At 49.0% G+C, this 16,864-nt stretch overlaps 7 protein-coding genes across 7 annotated transcripts; 3 read left to right on the top strand and 4 right to left on the bottom strand.

Annotated features, from left to right (window-relative positions):
- Positions 1-262: 262 nt before the first annotated feature.
- N7484_003898 (putative carbonate dehydratase) lies at positions 263-940 on the top strand (the record flags this gene model as incomplete). The annotated part of the gene is made up of 3 exons (XM_057114318.1): positions 263-505; positions 570-655; positions 706-940. 3 exons carry the CDS (start codon positions 263-265, stop codon positions 938-940), a joined length of 564 nt encoding a protein of 187 aa, XP_056974458.1.
- Positions 941-3,274: 2,334 nt separating this feature from the next.
- N7484_003897 (uncharacterized protein) lies at positions 3,275-5,650 on the top strand (the record flags this gene model as incomplete). The annotated part of the gene is made up of 2 exons (XM_057114317.1): positions 3,275-3,672; positions 3,733-5,650. The coding sequence occupies 2 exons, from the start codon at positions 3,275-3,277 to the stop codon at positions 5,648-5,650; spliced, it is 2,316 nt and encodes a 771-aa protein (XP_056974457.1).
- A 670-nt stretch (positions 5,651-6,320) lies between these two features.
- N7484_003896 (glutamine--tRNA ligase) lies at positions 6,321-8,288 on the top strand (the record flags this gene model as incomplete). Its single annotated transcript, XM_057114316.1, has 1 exon — positions 6,321-8,288. The coding sequence occupies one exon, from the start codon at positions 6,321-6,323 to the stop codon at positions 8,286-8,288; it is 1,968 nt and encodes a 655-aa protein (XP_056974456.1).
- A 524-nt stretch (positions 8,289-8,812) lies between these two features.
- N7484_003895 (proteasome regulatory particle base subunit RPT5) lies at positions 8,813-10,397 on the bottom strand (the record flags this gene model as incomplete). Its single annotated transcript, XM_057114315.1, has 3 exons — positions 10,032-10,397; positions 9,537-9,952; positions 8,813-9,471 (listed from the first exon to the last, which is right to left on the bottom strand). Exons 1-3 carry the CDS (start codon positions 10,343-10,345, stop codon positions 8,813-8,815), a joined length of 1,389 nt encoding a protein of 462 aa, XP_056974455.1. The 5' UTR covers positions 10,346-10,397.
- A 256-nt stretch (positions 10,398-10,653) lies between these two features.
- On the bottom strand, positions 10,654-11,774 carry N7484_003894 (putative trimethyllysine dioxygenase TmlH; the record flags this gene model as incomplete). The annotated part of the gene is made up of 5 exons (XM_057114314.1): positions 10,654-10,778; positions 10,852-10,923; positions 10,980-11,468; positions 11,520-11,619; positions 11,682-11,774. The coding sequence occupies 5 exons, from the start codon at positions 11,772-11,774 to the stop codon at positions 10,654-10,656; spliced, it is 879 nt and encodes a 292-aa protein (XP_056974454.1).
- A 1,518-nt stretch (positions 11,775-13,292) lies between these two features.
- On the bottom strand, positions 13,293-14,445 carry N7484_003893 (putative peroxisomal dehydratase; the record flags this gene model as incomplete). The annotated part of the gene is made up of 4 exons (XM_057114313.1): positions 13,293-13,792; positions 13,849-14,169; positions 14,227-14,275; positions 14,326-14,445. 4 exons carry the CDS (start codon positions 14,443-14,445, stop codon positions 13,293-13,295), a joined length of 990 nt encoding a protein of 329 aa, XP_056974453.1.
- A 581-nt stretch (positions 14,446-15,026) lies between these two features.
- Positions 15,027-16,454, bottom strand: rmtA (protein-arginine omega-N methyltransferase HMT1; the record flags this gene model as incomplete). The annotated part of the gene is made up of 7 exons (XM_057114312.1): positions 15,027-15,033; positions 15,090-15,561; positions 15,620-15,951; positions 16,008-16,117; positions 16,185-16,204; positions 16,276-16,289; positions 16,357-16,454. 7 exons carry the CDS (start codon positions 16,452-16,454, stop codon positions 15,027-15,029), a joined length of 1,053 nt encoding a protein of 350 aa, XP_056974452.1.
- Positions 16,455-16,864: the final 410 nt, after the last annotated feature.

Here is a 16,864-nt window from a genome sequence, read left to right as displayed (position 1 = left end):
GGTGATCCACTTGCAAACGTACTTATAAAAGGCGACTGCACCGTTCCCGCTGACCGAGAGTTCTTTCAGCTCTAAATTTACTGTCCCAGGCTTCGGTTTCCATTTTGTCTTGAGAATTCCTCGTGACGATATACGGACGCTTCAAATCAAACTCTTCATGACATCTCCGCTTGCTCGGGCATCTCGATCTCTTCTTTCTTCTTTCCGTGCGAAACCGATTCCTGCCCGACTGGTTCACGCTGCGCCTTGCTCGACTCTCGCGATGGGAAGTACTCGATTTGGAAAGTTTGAGGCTGCGCCTTTGCAGGCGGACTTCATTCCTAGTTTGCAACAGCCGACTCAACAGATTCTCTGGATTGGATGCTCGGACAGTGGGTTTCAAGAGACGACTATTCTCGATCTCCTGCCTGATGAGATGATGGTACACCGGAATATTGGCAACATGATTATCGAGGGTGATTTGTCTTCGGAGACCGCAGTGAAATATGCCGTTTCTGTTCTTGGGGTGAGTAAATCATATTGATTGAACCCGGTACTCACCACCCGAGCAATGTACTAACCGTTTCTAGGTGAGGCATATAGTCGTGTGTGGACATTATGGGTGCCAAATAGTGAAGGCTGCGTCAAGGGATGGGTTGCAGGGACCATGGCAGAGGTAAGCAACCTCCACTTGGCAGACATCAGACGGAACTAACAGCGAAACAGCAAGCTTGATTCCCTACACTCCACCCACAAAGACACCATCGACCGACTGCCCGAAGCAGAATCCGATCGCGCGTTTGTCAAGTTGAATGTTTTGGATCAGTTGCGCTCTTTGCGACAATTCCCCGAGGTTGTCGATGCGGCAAAGTCGGGTAGCTTGCAGCTACATGGAATTGTGTACGATACACTTACAGGAGAAGCATCTCGGTTGCTTGAGGACCCCGAGTGTCGGATTTAATAAACATGCATATATATGGCTTTAGATGATGAAAATGTACATATTGAAATAAATTGCATGGCTCGGAGCCTTGGAAGCATTCTCCCGGGTTCAGTCACGGTTTTTTGCTCGGATGGATTTGCAGCAAAGATCATTCAGATTAATCAGAGCAGGTGAATGTTGCAGAAGTTCAACCTCGAAGAGCTTAAGTGGGGCGCATTTGTGCCACCGGGTTATCTGGTCTGCATCTATATTACCATGCATGATGTGGCTTAGTCTTATTCGCTGCATCTTTATAGTATGGCTGAGCTTAGTGTATCACGACCTGTTCGGCCAGTTCACCAGGGTATATCTCCAGGAGCTTCTTCATGATGACGAGTCTGAGACTATATGAAATGGTGGGGTTTTCAGTTATAGTGCTCTATAAATGGATATAGACTTCTTATCGCAGTTTCATCGGGACGGCATTGATTATTCTGGAAACAATAGTCAGCGGACTCTGCAACGGAACCATGGAAGCTTTCCAAGCTAGTTCTCGTTTCACCGATAAGCGCAATGAAACACGTGTTTTCTGAGATATCGCCGATGTTGTCATGGAGATTTAATTAGATCTGGAAATTCAGATACAGTCTCAACACTCATTGGTCGGATATGCTCCCTGCGGATACCCCATGCATGCAAAATGTACATACACAAGGAAGAAAGTGAACCTTGAAAGACTCAAAAACAAGTACCGTGTCTTGCATTGGCTGCAAACCCTCAGGATAAGACATTATAGTGGACCCTACCCCCATTTCAGGAAATAGGTACGTATACCTCGTACCGAGATCGAGACCCTCAAGCAGAAACTCGAGTCCGCCACGAATGAGTGGAACCGCCTCGTGGAAATTCCAAATCGCGTTTGCCTGCGATGGAGCAGGAACTCGATCTAGGAGCCGCGAGAGCCAGATCGCATGGTGCAATTGGTTGCCCAGGCAGGTTCATACCCCACCAGATCGGGTTTCAGTTGGGGGCGTTTTGTCCACAAAATTTATTATCTGATGACTGGCCAGCGTTGCAAGTTGAGTAAATTAAGCCGAGCTTTCCAGCCGGCAGTTCCGAGTTGTGGCTGTTTTATGTGCATATCCTCGATGCAGGATGATGTGGCCTGTTGCTTGGCTGATACTGGGGTTGAACCAAACCTCGAACGCAGATCCTCATTGATCGCTGGAAAATTTATTGCTCTTTTATTGCTATTATCATTAGTCTACCATGAAATGTGTCTTGCGCTAGTACATTATGGTTTTGAGTTGGTGGCAAATGGTCGGGGAGTGGAATGAGAAAAACGTGGGTTTGTCGATGGAGCATACTTTTTGGATTTTTTTTATTTTTTAGACTTCTGCCCATGCTAGTTCCTGCGCCACCGATTATCAATTTCTTGATTGAACGAGCTCTTGGGAGGTTGCACGCGCTTTGACGTTCGCATCTGGTGTAGAATGTTTTATCACGGACGTTGGAGAGTCCTGTCTCATCTCTTATTCCCTCTCTGAAACATACTAGTGCAGCTTGAAATCATGCAACGCAACAGTATGCCCGGAGTACTACAATTAGCAGGGCGCATTAGTGTATCCAAAGTGAAGGGGCAGGAGAGAAAAAAAACCAGTGAAAAGGGGCAGTGACCCACTGGTCTCCACCGTACGATACTCAGTGTAGACTAGCGCTGTAGTTCACGAACCGTGTCCCCGAAGGATGTTTAGTGAACCTTTTGTGCGAAGATAGCCTTATGCACGGAGAACTTGACCTGTCCACAAATATATAGGGAATAGTTCCATGGTACATTGAACGCGTAGCCAGGTTTGACCTAGGGATAATTCAGGAGAGTTGGGAATATGGAGTTGACTTCACGGTCATATAATTTCCAAAATCCCTCAGTTCTTTAGTGTCAGCGGATCCTTAACTGTTCGGGTTTAGAAGGCGGATTTGGTTAGTCCAACCCCTGAACCGGCCCCTGTCACTTCTCCGCTCAGCACGAGCAGAACATGCCTGATGTGGGGGGTGATCGACCAATGCCTTGACGGGCATGCAGACATTGATATCCTTTCTTACACTCGACAGATACTCTATACACTCTTCAACTTGACGAACGTGAACTTGAACATCAACTCGACGTGTTGTTTGTTTATTCCCCGGAATTCGTCGATCTCTCGGAATTACGACACTCCCGGTTGAGAAACCTCCTACATTCCTGCGCTTCCCCCGCCTCCCGTTCTCCGAGCACCTTAATCTTTTTCGGTCTTTTTTCTCGTGGCTGCAGTCTCCGTGTTGGCTCTACTTACGCGCTCTTGACGCCTCAGATGCCAGGCGAGTCAATTCAGAATGAGTGTTGTCGTCAGTAGACCGGATAGCCCTGCTGTGCCGTACGCCATCCCGCAGGATTGTAAAGATTGGACGGTGACCGTTCAGCCGGTATCGTCGCGAACTTCCTCCGTCTCCTCCTACAGGTCTAATTATACTACCTCGACCGCGCCAACCTCCAACCCGCCCACATCCCCAACTCCTTCCTCTCGTCAAAGTGATTCCGTCGGGTCGATCGCGAAGACGATTGAGCCCGTTCAAAGACGAGTACCCCATGAGGTATACGATGTCATCATCGATAATCTCGAAAACCTACACACAGCCTCTCATCAGACAGGTTGCACAACATGCTTTCAGCGTGACCTGCATGCCTTGTCCTTGACCTGCAGGTCATGGGAAAAGGCTGTTCGCGCACGACTGTAAGTGGGACTGCTATATACCGGCGAGTCAAATGGAGATACTAATACCATGCCTCGTAGATACACCAAAATTCACATCGTTGGCAATGACTCACCCGCCCAATTGAAGAAATATCGCCTTAAAAGAGGCAGCCGCTTGAAGCTGTTGAGACGCACCCTGCGTGAACGGAAGTCGCTGGCAAATCAGGTTCACGAATTACGCGTTCCCCAGATGGACCTGCTCTTCACAACAACAAAGCAAAGTTCCCAATGGCAAGAGTATCGCGATCTGGTCGCGTCGGTCGTCATGGTTTGTCCGAACCTAGAGCGCTTGCTCGGCTTGACGATCCCTTATCACCATGAGTTTGACCGTTTAACGCACGCCTTGTCTACACGCAAGAAGTTGAAGGAGCATATCTGGGTATTGGGTGAAGCGGCTGAAGTAACTGAAATGTCTCCGCGGGGTGACTCCTGCCCTGGCAGCTTGGGCCCCTCCCAGATGTTCGAGTTCTTAGATTACCATGTTTCGTGGTCGAATTTGGAGACCTTGATGCTCTATGGATTGAATGGAAATGGTGCACTAGAACCCAGTCTCTTTCTGCGCATGTTCGATCTCCTTCCATCTTTGAAGAATCTTTGCATCTCTTCCTTCAACGAGGACGCTTTCGCCGATAGCACATTGTTGTGTTTGCCTGCGCTAGAATCCTTGCGATTGGAGAGCCTGCCTGGAGTCACTGAGGGCGGTCTGACCCAATATACATCTCGCCCTGAATCCCTTTCTCTCAAGTCGTTTGTCTTGGTGGAGCAGAACATCGAGTCTCTGCTCGTTATCTCCAAGATCCTCTCCTCACTCACGCAGCTCGAGCGCTTCAAGTTTGTACAAACTGCGAAATGCCCCATTATGCCTAACGAAGGTATGGTGTTCCAGCCAATCTTGGCTTCCTCGACCTTGAAATACCTACACTGGGATGTGGCTTGTCCAGATCCCGGCACAGCCCTCACTCAACTTGACTGCCTTCCTTTCCAAAGTCTTACCAAAGAGTCGGACACCCCGAACTCTCACCTCGCGCAGAGCATTCTGTCTGCCGGCTTCCCAAACCTCGAAACCCTTCGTGCGCCGAATGATGTGGAACCTCCCGGTATTCTGCAGGCCGTCTGTCGACCCATAACTAAAGGCCAAGCTCTGTTACGACCGGACCGATACAGTCTACCTCGCAGCTCCCATGGATCTGTCAATACTCGGCCACTAGCTTTGCCTGCAGGAAACAATCTGACGAGCTCCCGAATTCGTGCACAGACGTTCATTGACATGGCCATCAAAGACCCTGAAGCTGGCCTGCAGGTATTGATCCAAGATTTCTCTGACAAATTTGTACCGGACAATGCACTAGCAGCACAATTCGAGGACGATCCGGAACCGGAAATGGACGACTACGGCATCTGGGCTGCTGCCGAGCGATATAAAAACCGATCATCCGACCCTGATGATGAGGACGAAGGGCCCAAGACGGTCTACCAGTTCCGAATGCCAGCCTACATGGGCCGAATCGGCATGAAAGACCCTCTGACGGGTGCATCTATTCCTCACTTCCTATTACGTCCTGATATCCCTGGTCAGGAATCAGAAGGTGGTTTAATTGGATGGAAGCAGCTGCTTGCATCTAACCAATCATTATCATATGCTGCTGGCATGGGTGTTCATTGTTTCGACAGTCGCAGCACAGTGCCTCTGCCTTTGCCCGTGGAGGAATTGACATCTCCCTCATCAACCACTACCTCGCGATTCGGATGGGGAAGCTTGAGTGGCCGGTCAACGGGCACCCCTGCAACTCCTACAACTCCTACCACCATGAGCAGTGGATTCAACTCTGCCCTACCTTGGGAAAAGGATTCTTGCACTGGATCCTGGAACCACAAGACGGGCAGGGAATGGTGGTTCCACATGGAACGCGATCGGCCGGGAAATTCCGAGCTCATCAACGCCCTTCAACTCTTTTAAACATACCTTTATCCTCTCTTTGTCTTCTATCTCGATTCCCACGCCATATACCCCGCATTCGGTCGATTTCTTTCTGTGATTATAGTTTCATCTCTTCTTTTCTTACTCTCTTTACATCGCACATACTACCCTCCAGGCTAGTGGCATCTGGCGTTTCTGGTTTAATGAGCATGACCGGTGGCTCGACTGTTCATGTACAATCATGTCGGCCTTTTCTTCTTTTGTCTATACTATGCGCCGTGATTTGTGGTCTGATATCGGTCTCTCCGATCGTATCTCAGCTGGCCACAAGATCCGGCACTATGGTAATGGGTGACATTCTGATTGATCTCTTATTTATCTATACTTTTTTGTACCATCATTGTACTTACATTTTCTCTATATGTACATTATATGCATTACCGGTGATACACGATACGTTTTATGTGTCCCAAATCTGACTTATCATCGTAGCGAGTCCTTGCCACATCCTTAAATCATGGCCTGTCCTATATGTTATATGATCTATCAATGTTGGAAATAATCGTAGTTGGAATGTTTATCTTCGAAGTATATATATGACTCATCCGGGGTTTCATCGGCCCGATAAGCGAATGGGGACTGATAAGAAGCATCGCAGCCCCTCCATAAAAATTATCTTCCCCGCCATTGAGACCTCATCATTTTTAGAATGGATCCGGCAACGCCTGTAGACTTGCCAGAGCGGCCCAAGGTGGCCGCTCAGGAGGCTGCTCCTGCTGCTGACGCTGACCCCGCTGCCCCTGCCGGTCCTTCCAAGAAACAGTTGAAGAAAGAACAGAGAGAGCGGGAGAAGAAGCTCAAGAAAGAGCAGGCCCAGCAGAACCCCAAGCCCGCAAAGGAGAAGCAGCCCAAGGCCCCGAAGGCGGCTAAGGAGGCCGCTGCGCCCCGCGATCCCGATTCCCTGTTCAAGACTGGCTTCCTGTCCGACGTGTACCAGGAGAGACCTATTTCCGAGACCCATCCTAAGATCCGCACCCGTTTCCCGCCCGAGCCTAACGGTTTCCTTCACATCGGACACAGCAAGGCCATTGCTGTGAACTTTGGCTTCGCGCGCCACCACGGAGGCGAGTGTATTCTCCGTTTCGACGACACCAACCCCGCCGGTGAGGAGGAGCGATACTACAATGCTATTCGCGACATTGTGTCCTGGCTCGGTTTCAAGCCTGTGCGGGAGACCAATGCCAGCGACAACTTTCAGCGTCTCTACGAGCTCGCTGAGGAGCTCATTAAGCGCGATGGTGCCTATGTCTGCCACTGCACCAAGGATGAGGTTAAGGCTCAGCGTGGTGAGGGCGAGGGTGGTCAGCGTGGTGGTCAGCGCTACGCTTGCAGCCACCGCACACGTCCCATTGAGGAATCTCTGACCGAGTTCCGTGCTATGCGTGATGGCAAATACAAAGCCGGAGAGGCTGCTCTGCGCATGAAACAGGATCTCGAAAACCCCAACCCGCAAATGTGGGATTTGTTCGCATGGCGCATTCCGGAGAGCGACAAGGAGCACCACCACGCCAAGGGTCTCAAGTGTTTCCCGACTTACGATTTCGCCCACTGCTTGTGCGATAGTATTGAGGGTATCACTCACTCGCTCTGCACAACTGAGTTCGAGCTCTCGCGCGTTTCTTACGAATGGCTCAACGACAAGCTCGATGTCTACCGTCCCATGCAGCGCGAATACGGCCGTCTCAACATCACCGGAACTGTCCTCTCCAAGCGCAAGATTATTCAGCTGGTTAAGGAGGGTCATGTCCGTGACTGGGACGATCCTCGCCTGTACACCCTTATCGCCCTGCGTCGCCGTGGTGTTCCCCCAGGTGCCATCCTGAATTTCGTCAACGAAATCGGAGTCACCAAGGCTGTCACCAACGTGCAGATGCACCGATTCGACCAGAGCGTCCGCCAGTACCTCGAGACCACCGTCCCCCGTCTGATGGTCGTCCTCGAGCCTTTGAAGGTCATCATCGACAACCTCCCCGAAGACCACCTGGAGCTCTGCGACGTGCCCTTCTCCAAGGACCCCGCCTTCGGCACCCACAACGTCCCCTTCACCAAGACAGTCTACATCGAGCGCTCCGATTTCCGTGAAGTCGACTCACCAGACTACTTCCGTCTCGCCCCCGGCAAGACTATCGGTCTCCTAAAGGTCCCCTTCCCCATCACAGCCACAACCTTCGAGAAGGATTCCAACGGCCTCGTCACAGTCGTGCACGCCAAATACGAAAAGCCCGCCGAAGGCGAAACCGCTCCTCGCCCCAAGACATTCATCCACTGGGTCGCCGAGTCCCCTGCACACAATAGCCCCATCCGCGCTGAGGTCCGCGCCTTCAACCCACTCTTCAAGTCTGAAGACCCCTCTGCACACCCCAATGGTTTCCTTGCCGATATCGATCCGGACTCTGAGCAGATCTACGAGGGTGCTATGATTGAAAATGGATTTGAGGATATTAGCAAGTCCGCGCCTTGGCCTAAGGATGCTGCTGAGGATGATGTTGAGAATAATAAGCACTCTATTCGTTTCCAGGGTATTCGGTCTGCTTATTATGCTGTTGATCGAGAGTCCAGTGCTGATAAGGTTATTTTGAACCGCATCGTTACGCTCAAAGATGCTGGTAAGAACTAAGCTTTAGATATAACTTTTTAGGGTGTGGGGGGTTGTGGTTGGGTGTTTATTAGGTACATGGGTTTAGTCTCAGCCATTGCATTTTGTTCGTTTCTGCTAGCTTTTTAAAACATTTTGAAGACAAATGCATATATCAAGACTGGTACCTAATTTTTTCTCATAAACAATATCTGGAGGTGATTTTGAATTTGGATTTGATGTATCGCAGTGTCCGGTCATGATGACATTTCCATCAGGTATGGGAAGACATTTATATAGGTGAGCACGGACCTCGGGAATCGTAGATGTTTTTTTAAGCTGTGAATTGCCCATTTGTCTACTTTAACATTGCCCGTCGGGGGCCCAGGATACGAAAATCTGATTTCAGTCTAAAATCACCATGATATTTAGTTTAGAGGCACCGCCCGCATGCATAGCGAATTACCGGCCTATTCATGCCTTGAACCATACATACATGACAGGAGACGAGGAAAAGGAAAAATCATAAGAGATGAGAAAGGAACAAAGCATTCTTAAATCTAGACTTAGACATAGATACCCATGTTGGTATCCTTCTTCTTAGCCTGGACCTCAGCGATGGCATCGACGTAGTTTTCGTGACCAATCTTGCTCAGTCCCTTGCGCAGCGCAATCATACCAGCCTCAACACAGACGGCCTTGAGCTGGGCACCACCGAACTCATCCGTCGACCGGGCCAACTCAGCCCAGTTGACACTGTCTTCGACGGACATCTTACGGGAGTGGATCTGCAGGATGTTGGCACGGGCTTCCTCGTTGGGCAGAGGGAACTCGATCTTGCGGTCAAGACGACCGGAACGCAGCAAAGCCGGGTCAAGGACGTCAACACGGTTGGTCGCGGCCAGGACCTTGATGCGATCGTCGGAGGCGAAACCGTCCAGCTGGTTCAGAAGCTCAAGCATGGTTCGCTGCACTTCACGATCACCGGACTTCTCGGAGTCGAATCGCTTGGTACCGACGGCATCCAACTCGTCGATGAAGATGATTGAGGGGGCCTTCTCCTTGGCCAGGGCAAAGCAGTCGCGCACAAGCTTGGCGCCGTCTCCGATGAACATCTGCACCAGTTGGGGACCGGCGAGTTTAAGGAAGGTTGCGTTTGTCTCGGCGGCACAGGCTCGGGCCAGAAGTGTCTTACCGGTACCGGGGGGTCCGTACATCAAGGCACCTGTAATAAGATGATTGTTAGCTTTGTCAAAAAATATCCCAAAGGCGATCGAGATGGGGGCGTACCCTTCGGAGCCTTGATGCCCAGCTTCTTGAATCGCTCGGCCTCCTTCATGGGCCATACGATAGCCTCAACGATCTCCTCGATCTGCTTGTCCAGACCACCGATATCCGTGTACTTCTCAGTCGGCTTCTCGTCGACCTCCATCGCCTTTACGCGGTTGTCATATTCAGCCGGTAGTGTGTCCAGGATGAGATATGAGTCCTTATTGACACCGATCAAGTCGGCAGGCTTCAGTTTCTCGTGGTCGACCAAACCAATGAGCGGGAGGAAGATAGTCTGGCGGGTGGAGGTCTTGATGACAGCGGATTTGCCGACACGGGTGGCATCCAGGTCGATGTTAGCTCCTTCCTCTGCTGCTTCGGCCTCAACATCGAGATCCAATAACTCGACGACATTTCCAACGAGGTATGGTAGTTGTCTAAAGTAGCGCGAACGTTAGCATTAATGAAGCATTTGTCATCTCTGTATCCCCATCCAGAGATGCCCGAGGGCCGTACCTGTTGTTCTCAATCTTTTCTTGATTATCCTTGACCTTCTCCCTCATTGTACTTTGTTCGTGTGTCAAACGCTGGAACTCGCTCTTCATAATCCGCATCTCGTTCTCCAGCATCCGCCGCCGCTTGACGATGTCTGCGGTGCTTGAGTGCAAGATCTCCTCATCTAGAAGCTCCTCTTCCTCATCCTTCTTGTCGGCATCGCCCATCTCGGCATCCTCGTTGTCGTTAGGCTTCTTCTCATCGCCATCTCCCTGGTCCTGCTTCTTGTCTCTGGTCTCGCGCTCAAGGTCGTCGAGGTCCTCAAGGGTCGACATGATGGGTGGTGGATTATCAAAGAATTAAAGACAATTGTATCGGATGAAGAAGATGCTATTGAAACGCAGGTGGCTTGGTTCAGAGAGGGTAGATCGAGGGTGGAAATGGGGAGGTAGAAGGTTGACGAAGAGCTTAGGTGTGGCCGAGCTCCAACAACGTCAGATGATCACGTGACGAATATCAACACCGCATGGATTCTACTTGGTCTACGTTTGCCTGTGCCTTGTATGTCCAATAATTTTGTTATTCTTTTTTGAGATGGTATATAAATATTGAGATATTCAGACACTCGAAAATGTTAATCATCCTAGTAGATCGCAGAGATGTTAGAATTTGGGTGGAGTTTGGGCATTGTGGTTCCTAGATTGTTCAAAACCCTCTCTCGGCCATACTTCAAGAGTCGGAGTCGTGAGACGAAGTCGTCGTTGTTCACTGTTGAACCAATAAGAGATAAGTCTTCATTCGACCGGTCATGTTATGGGCTGTCGTTCTGTCTAGCACATACCGTAGCCCCCACACATTCTGCGCTTTCCCGTAAACTCGGAGCGACCATGCAACATTCTCCAGTTGTCGAAAACTGTTGAACATAGAAGTCAGCTGGTAACTCCGGGCTTATAGTGCTGAAATACTTACTCAAGGCTGTGCCCGGCTCTAACTGCGTCCAAATTTGTCTGCTTTCTTCATTGAGAATATCGTTGAAGCGTTTAGCTGCCTTATACCAACGTGTCTGGTCCTTGATTTTCCAATCATTCTTTGGCGCGCGGTCATAATTATTCCAACGAACTTGATAGACTCTTTCAAAGTCAGGGTGTATAGAGAGAACGGGAGCGCGGAAGGAAGGCTGGATGCAGACGTCTTCGTTGCCGCTCGAATGCCATGAATGTCTTTCTGTGGCCAAACAAAGATAATCTTCAAAGTTCTCCTCTTCCAATTTGCGAGCAGCCGCAAGTGCATCTACCAGTAAGCTTTCGCCTCCACTGCCATCAGTGTGAGACAGCAAATGAAAAAGCTGAAGCCTTGCAGGGTCAGTGAAATAGGTGTTATCCGTGTGTCCACCAAGGAACTCATTGGTATATGCCGTATCCTTGAAGGTTAGATCAGCAGTGAAGTCCCAAAAGCCACCTAGAGAACCATTAAAAACTAACAAGCTTAAGAGAGCTAGGATATAAATACCATAATGGGTGTGTCTGATGAACGCAATTCGTTCGATCAGTTCCTTTGTTGCCTCAGGGTTGACCGGAACACCCTTAATGAAGCAGAATCCTTTCGAGTACTACCGAGGGCCAAAATTATAAGTATCATTAGGCATAAAGCGATCAAGTTCGGCAAACTTACAATTTTGCTAAGCCAACCTAATACACCTTTATCTCCGGACATCACCTCTTCATATGATACCTCGGGGTACTTGGTATCTCCGACATCATGCATCTCAACATGCCTAAAATTCAGTGTTAGATACAATTTATCCCATGATTTAAGCAACAGACAGTACTTTGTTCTAAGTTCAAGATGATTTTTGCGTCTAGCATTCCACGGCTTGTCATTCCATGGCTGAGTATTCTGGTGTGCGACAAGCCAGTCCCACGAGTATAGACTTTCATGGCCGTCGGTCCCTAGATATGTTTGTTAAATCAACATTCCATCTAATCCGGCTTCTAAGAACACTGACAGCCAATTTTGACGTCCGTGGAACGCGATTCGATGTGCGTCACGTCGATATCCTCGGGGATCTGGAGTTTCTATGAGTCTTTCTAATACATTATATTCAGTGTGTTTCATCTGTTCCACACATACCGAGAAGGTGTCAACTATTCTCTGTCTCGTGTCTGGGTGAACACATTTGGAACATTGGCAATTTTCTCTGTTGATGGGCCATCAATATGAATTTCAAGAGACAGCATCCTCGCAAAGCTTACCTGAGAAGGAACTTTCCACTGTCGTAGAGTAAGATATCACGACAAGAAAAATCTCCACAATCTCATAGACTTACAATGCTAAGAAGGGTTTCTCGTCCCAAGAACCTTCTCCTTTCAGCACAAGATACCCCTTCGAGTACATAGTAAACGCCTTTTTGAGATCATGATTGGTGTCAAATTGCTTCAGTATAACTGAGTTCTTTGCATCGTCTGGAATTAAAGCCTCATGTTTTACCCTTGGCGCCTTGTTCTTAAGAGCCCCGCTTTTGGGAGCCTGTTCATTCGAGTTCCACCGCAAGGGAACATGTACAACCCCTCGATGAACAGCTGTCTGTTTCAAGTACAGCAGACAATCAGTTAGGCAATGAATCAAGTTTTATGCGTATAGTAAGATATGCAGCATACCAAGCTACCCCTCTGCAGAGTTCGCAGGCGGGTGACTGACGTGCTGTTGGTGTATTAGCCGAGGTATCTTGGTAGCTTGCGATGAGATCTCACATACAAGTTATTTCTCCATAGCATAGTTGGCCGGGTAGCCATGGCTCTGTTGAAGTTCATGCCGAGGACTGCGGTATAATTGAGTATGTTGAGCTGAGCAAGTAGGTAGTGCCATCTGGGGAAATGTCCGAGCTTCGTAGTTTAGGCCTCGGGAACGGTCGACAGTCACGTGGCTACCCTGCTGAGGGGAATTGGAGTTGTTGCTCCAAATTTGACTGATCAAAGCGGTTCTAACTCTGATTCTATGGAGAATAAGTTTTCAAAGCTACTTTAGGGTTTTTAGGATATATATTGATCATGGTGGTTGAAATATTTCCAGAAATGGCACCCCACAGAAACCAGCGTCATGCTTAGGCCCCGTCAGCAAAGGAAATAAATACACAAGGGCGACAGAAGTGGGGAAATAGGAACTAAATGAAAATAGTTTGAGTTTTATCATATGATAGTTTTGTTTAGAATGAATGCTGGGAATTGTTGCTTTATAGACATAAATGCATAGGTACAGGTACTATAAAAATCTAGCACTCCAAAATCACAGCTTGCTCTTAGGGTTAGTAACCTTTAGCAAGCACCGACCGTTGCTCAAAACTGCCTTGCCGTTTTGGTTCTTAGTAACAAAACGGATCTCTTCAAAACCATCGGCCCCAGCATTTCCCAGGCGCCAGATCTCAGTCGTCAGGGTATCGCCAGGACGAACAGGGGATGCAAAGCGAGCCTGGAACTCCTTCAAGTTTGCCGGATCGCTACCACCAAGGAGGCGCAGAATGCCGTGCGCAGAGGAGTTCCAGCTGAACAGGCCGTGAATGATGATGCCACCGAAGCCCATTTTCTGGCCAGGCTCAGGGGTGGCATGGAGAGGGTTGTAGTCTCCGTTCAGACTAATTAAACTGTTAGTATACTGTGCATTGAATAACCACCGGTCTATAAAAGGATCTATACCGGTATAGGTGCGCGGTTTCCATGCTGCTCTGGACAACGTGCACGGCATCGGGGGTCTTGCCCTCGGGAGGGGGAAGTTGACAGTAGCGGGGCCTGCATCAATTTATAAGTATTTCCTTCATCAGCTGGACATGTGAGTTTGGAATTACCCTTAGGACCGCCCCAGTTACCCTGTCCAACCAAGAAACCACTGGATTGGACCTTGGAGTAGACCTCGCCGGTCGCCTTATCCACAATAGACTGTTCTGTCTCAATGACAGTTCCGGGCTTCCCTTTGTCATAAACACCAATGACTTTGTTGCGCAGCTCAAACTTCCGTCCAGCGCTAGTAGGAGGAAGGGGTTTCAGGATAGTGATCTTTCGCTGGCCATCGACACCGTGACGGTGATCCAGCTTCGGGACGCCAGGAATGTGAGTGGCCTTTTGGCGCGCATAAAAATCAGTCACCTCTTGGTCGGTGAGCTTAAAAGCTGCATGATTAGATATTATTAGTGCTGAACCTTGGTTCCATGCGATACACTACATACGGAGAATAAGCGGGTAGGTGGGGAAGACCGAGAAGTTAGGGTGCAACTCCTGTTATGATCGTTAGGAATCGACGGGAATTGCTGATCAAGAAGACCTACGTAGAGGAACTGGAGTTCGTCGGCCTTACAGCCAATGCTGTTGGCAAACAGTAGGACATCGCGCTTCTGCCAAGAAACTTCTTGGGCAGGAAATTCGTGGCCAGCTCCAGGGGCAGACATCGTGATAGATTTTCTCTTTAAAAGGTAGGTGTGAAAGAGCAGAAGATAACCAATTCGACGGGAAAAGAAGACGGGGCGAAGCTCAAGTAGGATTGAGCAATTGCGGGGCGACCCTGAGCCGAGGATCTGATAATGATTTGCTCCCGTAATTACCGACGACGCGCCATCCGCTTGGCACCATTTACCGCACTTTCTTTTCGGGGTTTAATATGGGTTTAGGGGATTTAGGGTGGATTGTGGATAGAGAAAATTGAACAAAACAAGGTTAATTCCTTAAGGACATGGAAAGAGCGTCGGAGTTGCTAGACTAAGCATCGACTCGGGGTATCTACTTGGAAATTCCAGATGTCGAGGAGCTTCATAATAATCTGTCCGTATCGCGCCATAAATGCCTTTTTACCTGCCACCCAGATGAAAAAACGCCAGTGAAACAAACGAGGCCGAGGCCATGTTAATTAGCCCTGTGCAGATCCTTACCCATGCTATGCCGCATTGCATTGGCAACGGAACATTTTCCCGAAAACGTGCAACTGCGTCGAATGATCGTAGAAAAGAACGAGCAAAAATTAAATACAGTCAAATTAGCACCTAGGAAGTTGTCAGAAAACACCCATACACGTAAAATAAAACTTGGTAGGACTCACATGCGGTAAGAGCAGCTGCCCTCAGCGAAGCGAGTAGGATCATTAATCTCGAACTTGTAAGAGAGGTCGATATCCAGATCACGCTTGTTCTTGTCGTTGGGGCGGTTATCGATCCAGCCAGAGACTTGCTCACCCTCCTCAATGGTAAGCACGTCCTTGAGGTAGAAGACGGTCTGCTTCCAGTGAGTGTACTTGGCGTGGGGGCCGGTAGAGAAGTAGATGGGTTTGTGGCAAGCACTGAACTCAATGTCGAACCAAGAGATCATGGCGTGGATGAAGTCACTGCGCTTGGCAGTAAGGTTGTAGGGCACACGGAAGGCAAGGTCAGCGGTGGTGACAGTGTTCAGATCGAAGGTGATGATAGGGCAAGGGTCGGTCACAAGAGCCTTCATCTCAACGGTGTCGACGAGAGGCTCGGTGAGAGCGGTCTGCTTCATCGGGCTGTAATCGAAGCCGTAGACATTGTCCCAGACTGAAGTCAAGTTAGGACCGTGGAAAGTAAAGTTGAAAGAATCATTGAATCCACTTACATCCGATCTTGTCATCCTTGTACTCGCCGTCCTCGATGGCAGCCACGTACATGGTGGCCTTGTCGGGGAAGATCTTACCACCCTCGGCAAGGTAAGTGTCACGGGCGTACAGGACAGTGTCCAGCATGGACTCGTAAAGGAGGAAGTAACCCATCCACTCAGAGATGATGATGTCCACCTTGGGGAAGGGGAGGTGAACCTCCTCCATCTTGCCCTGAAGAAGGGTGATCTTGTCGGACAAGCCGTTGACGGCAACAATCTCTTTGGCCTTCTCAATGATGGAAGACATGTCCACACCAATGACGTGCTTGGCACCAGCACGAGCAGCGAACCTAGGAAATATAATCAGCATAGCTGAAAGGAATGGATTTCTATATGAGACACATACATGCTCAGGATACCGGTTCCACAGCCGACATCCAGGACAACTTTGTCCTTGAAGATGTGGCGGTTCTGGTAGATCGAGTCACGATAAGAGCGAGTACGGACATCGTCTTTCTATACAGGTAATTCTTCGATCAGTACTTGGTTCAGACTCATGGTATGCAGAAATGAGTCTACTTACCAGCATCTCCTCGTGAATACCTGCACAAAAACAGAAGAACTATCGTCAGTAAATCCCCACTAAACTCGCAGACTTGTCAAGATCTATTTACCGTGGTGATCGTAGCTGCAATGGTATCAATTAGCCTCTTGCCACTCTGAATCGTTACAACAGGGTACCAACGACTACATACCTGGTGAAGTAGCGCACTTCAGCGTGCTCCATGCCGACCATGCGGTCAGCGCTGCTGGAGATAGCCGCATCGGGCTGGGGGGCTCCGTTTCCACTCATTATGACAATGAATAAATTAACAAAGGGTTCAAGAGAAATGAACCGAAAAAAAATAGAGAAAAAGGAAGATGATCCAAATGAAAGACCAGGCAAGTTGCGCCGCGACTTTTTTTTCGGGAGTCCAAACGCCAAGCTTTCCTCAAAAAATCTCCCCGCCTACAACCACGCTAAGCTTCGTTGGGTAGATATCGATCACGTGTAGATTGGTATCACATGCTTCTAGAAACCCTCTATCACGTGATGTTTAGGGTTAAAAGCGTTGCCTACAAAGGGTCCATGACAATCAAATGTGATTGGATCATTGCTTTAACATCTTTGTATACAATAGGCAGGTGTTACTAAACCTGAATAACTATATAGTGCAAAGCAAACTTTGCAGACACTCGGGAAGAGAGAAAGTAATCTGTGTA

Source organism: Penicillium longicatenatum, assembly GCF_028827895.1.
Source record: "Penicillium longicatenatum strain IBT 33135 chromosome Unknown contig_2_segment0_segment0, whole genome shotgun sequence".
NCBI classification, from domain to species: domain Eukaryota; kingdom Fungi; phylum Ascomycota; class Eurotiomycetes; order Eurotiales; family Aspergillaceae; genus Penicillium; species Penicillium longicatenatum.
This window is presented reverse-complemented; position numbering and strand designations above follow the sequence as displayed.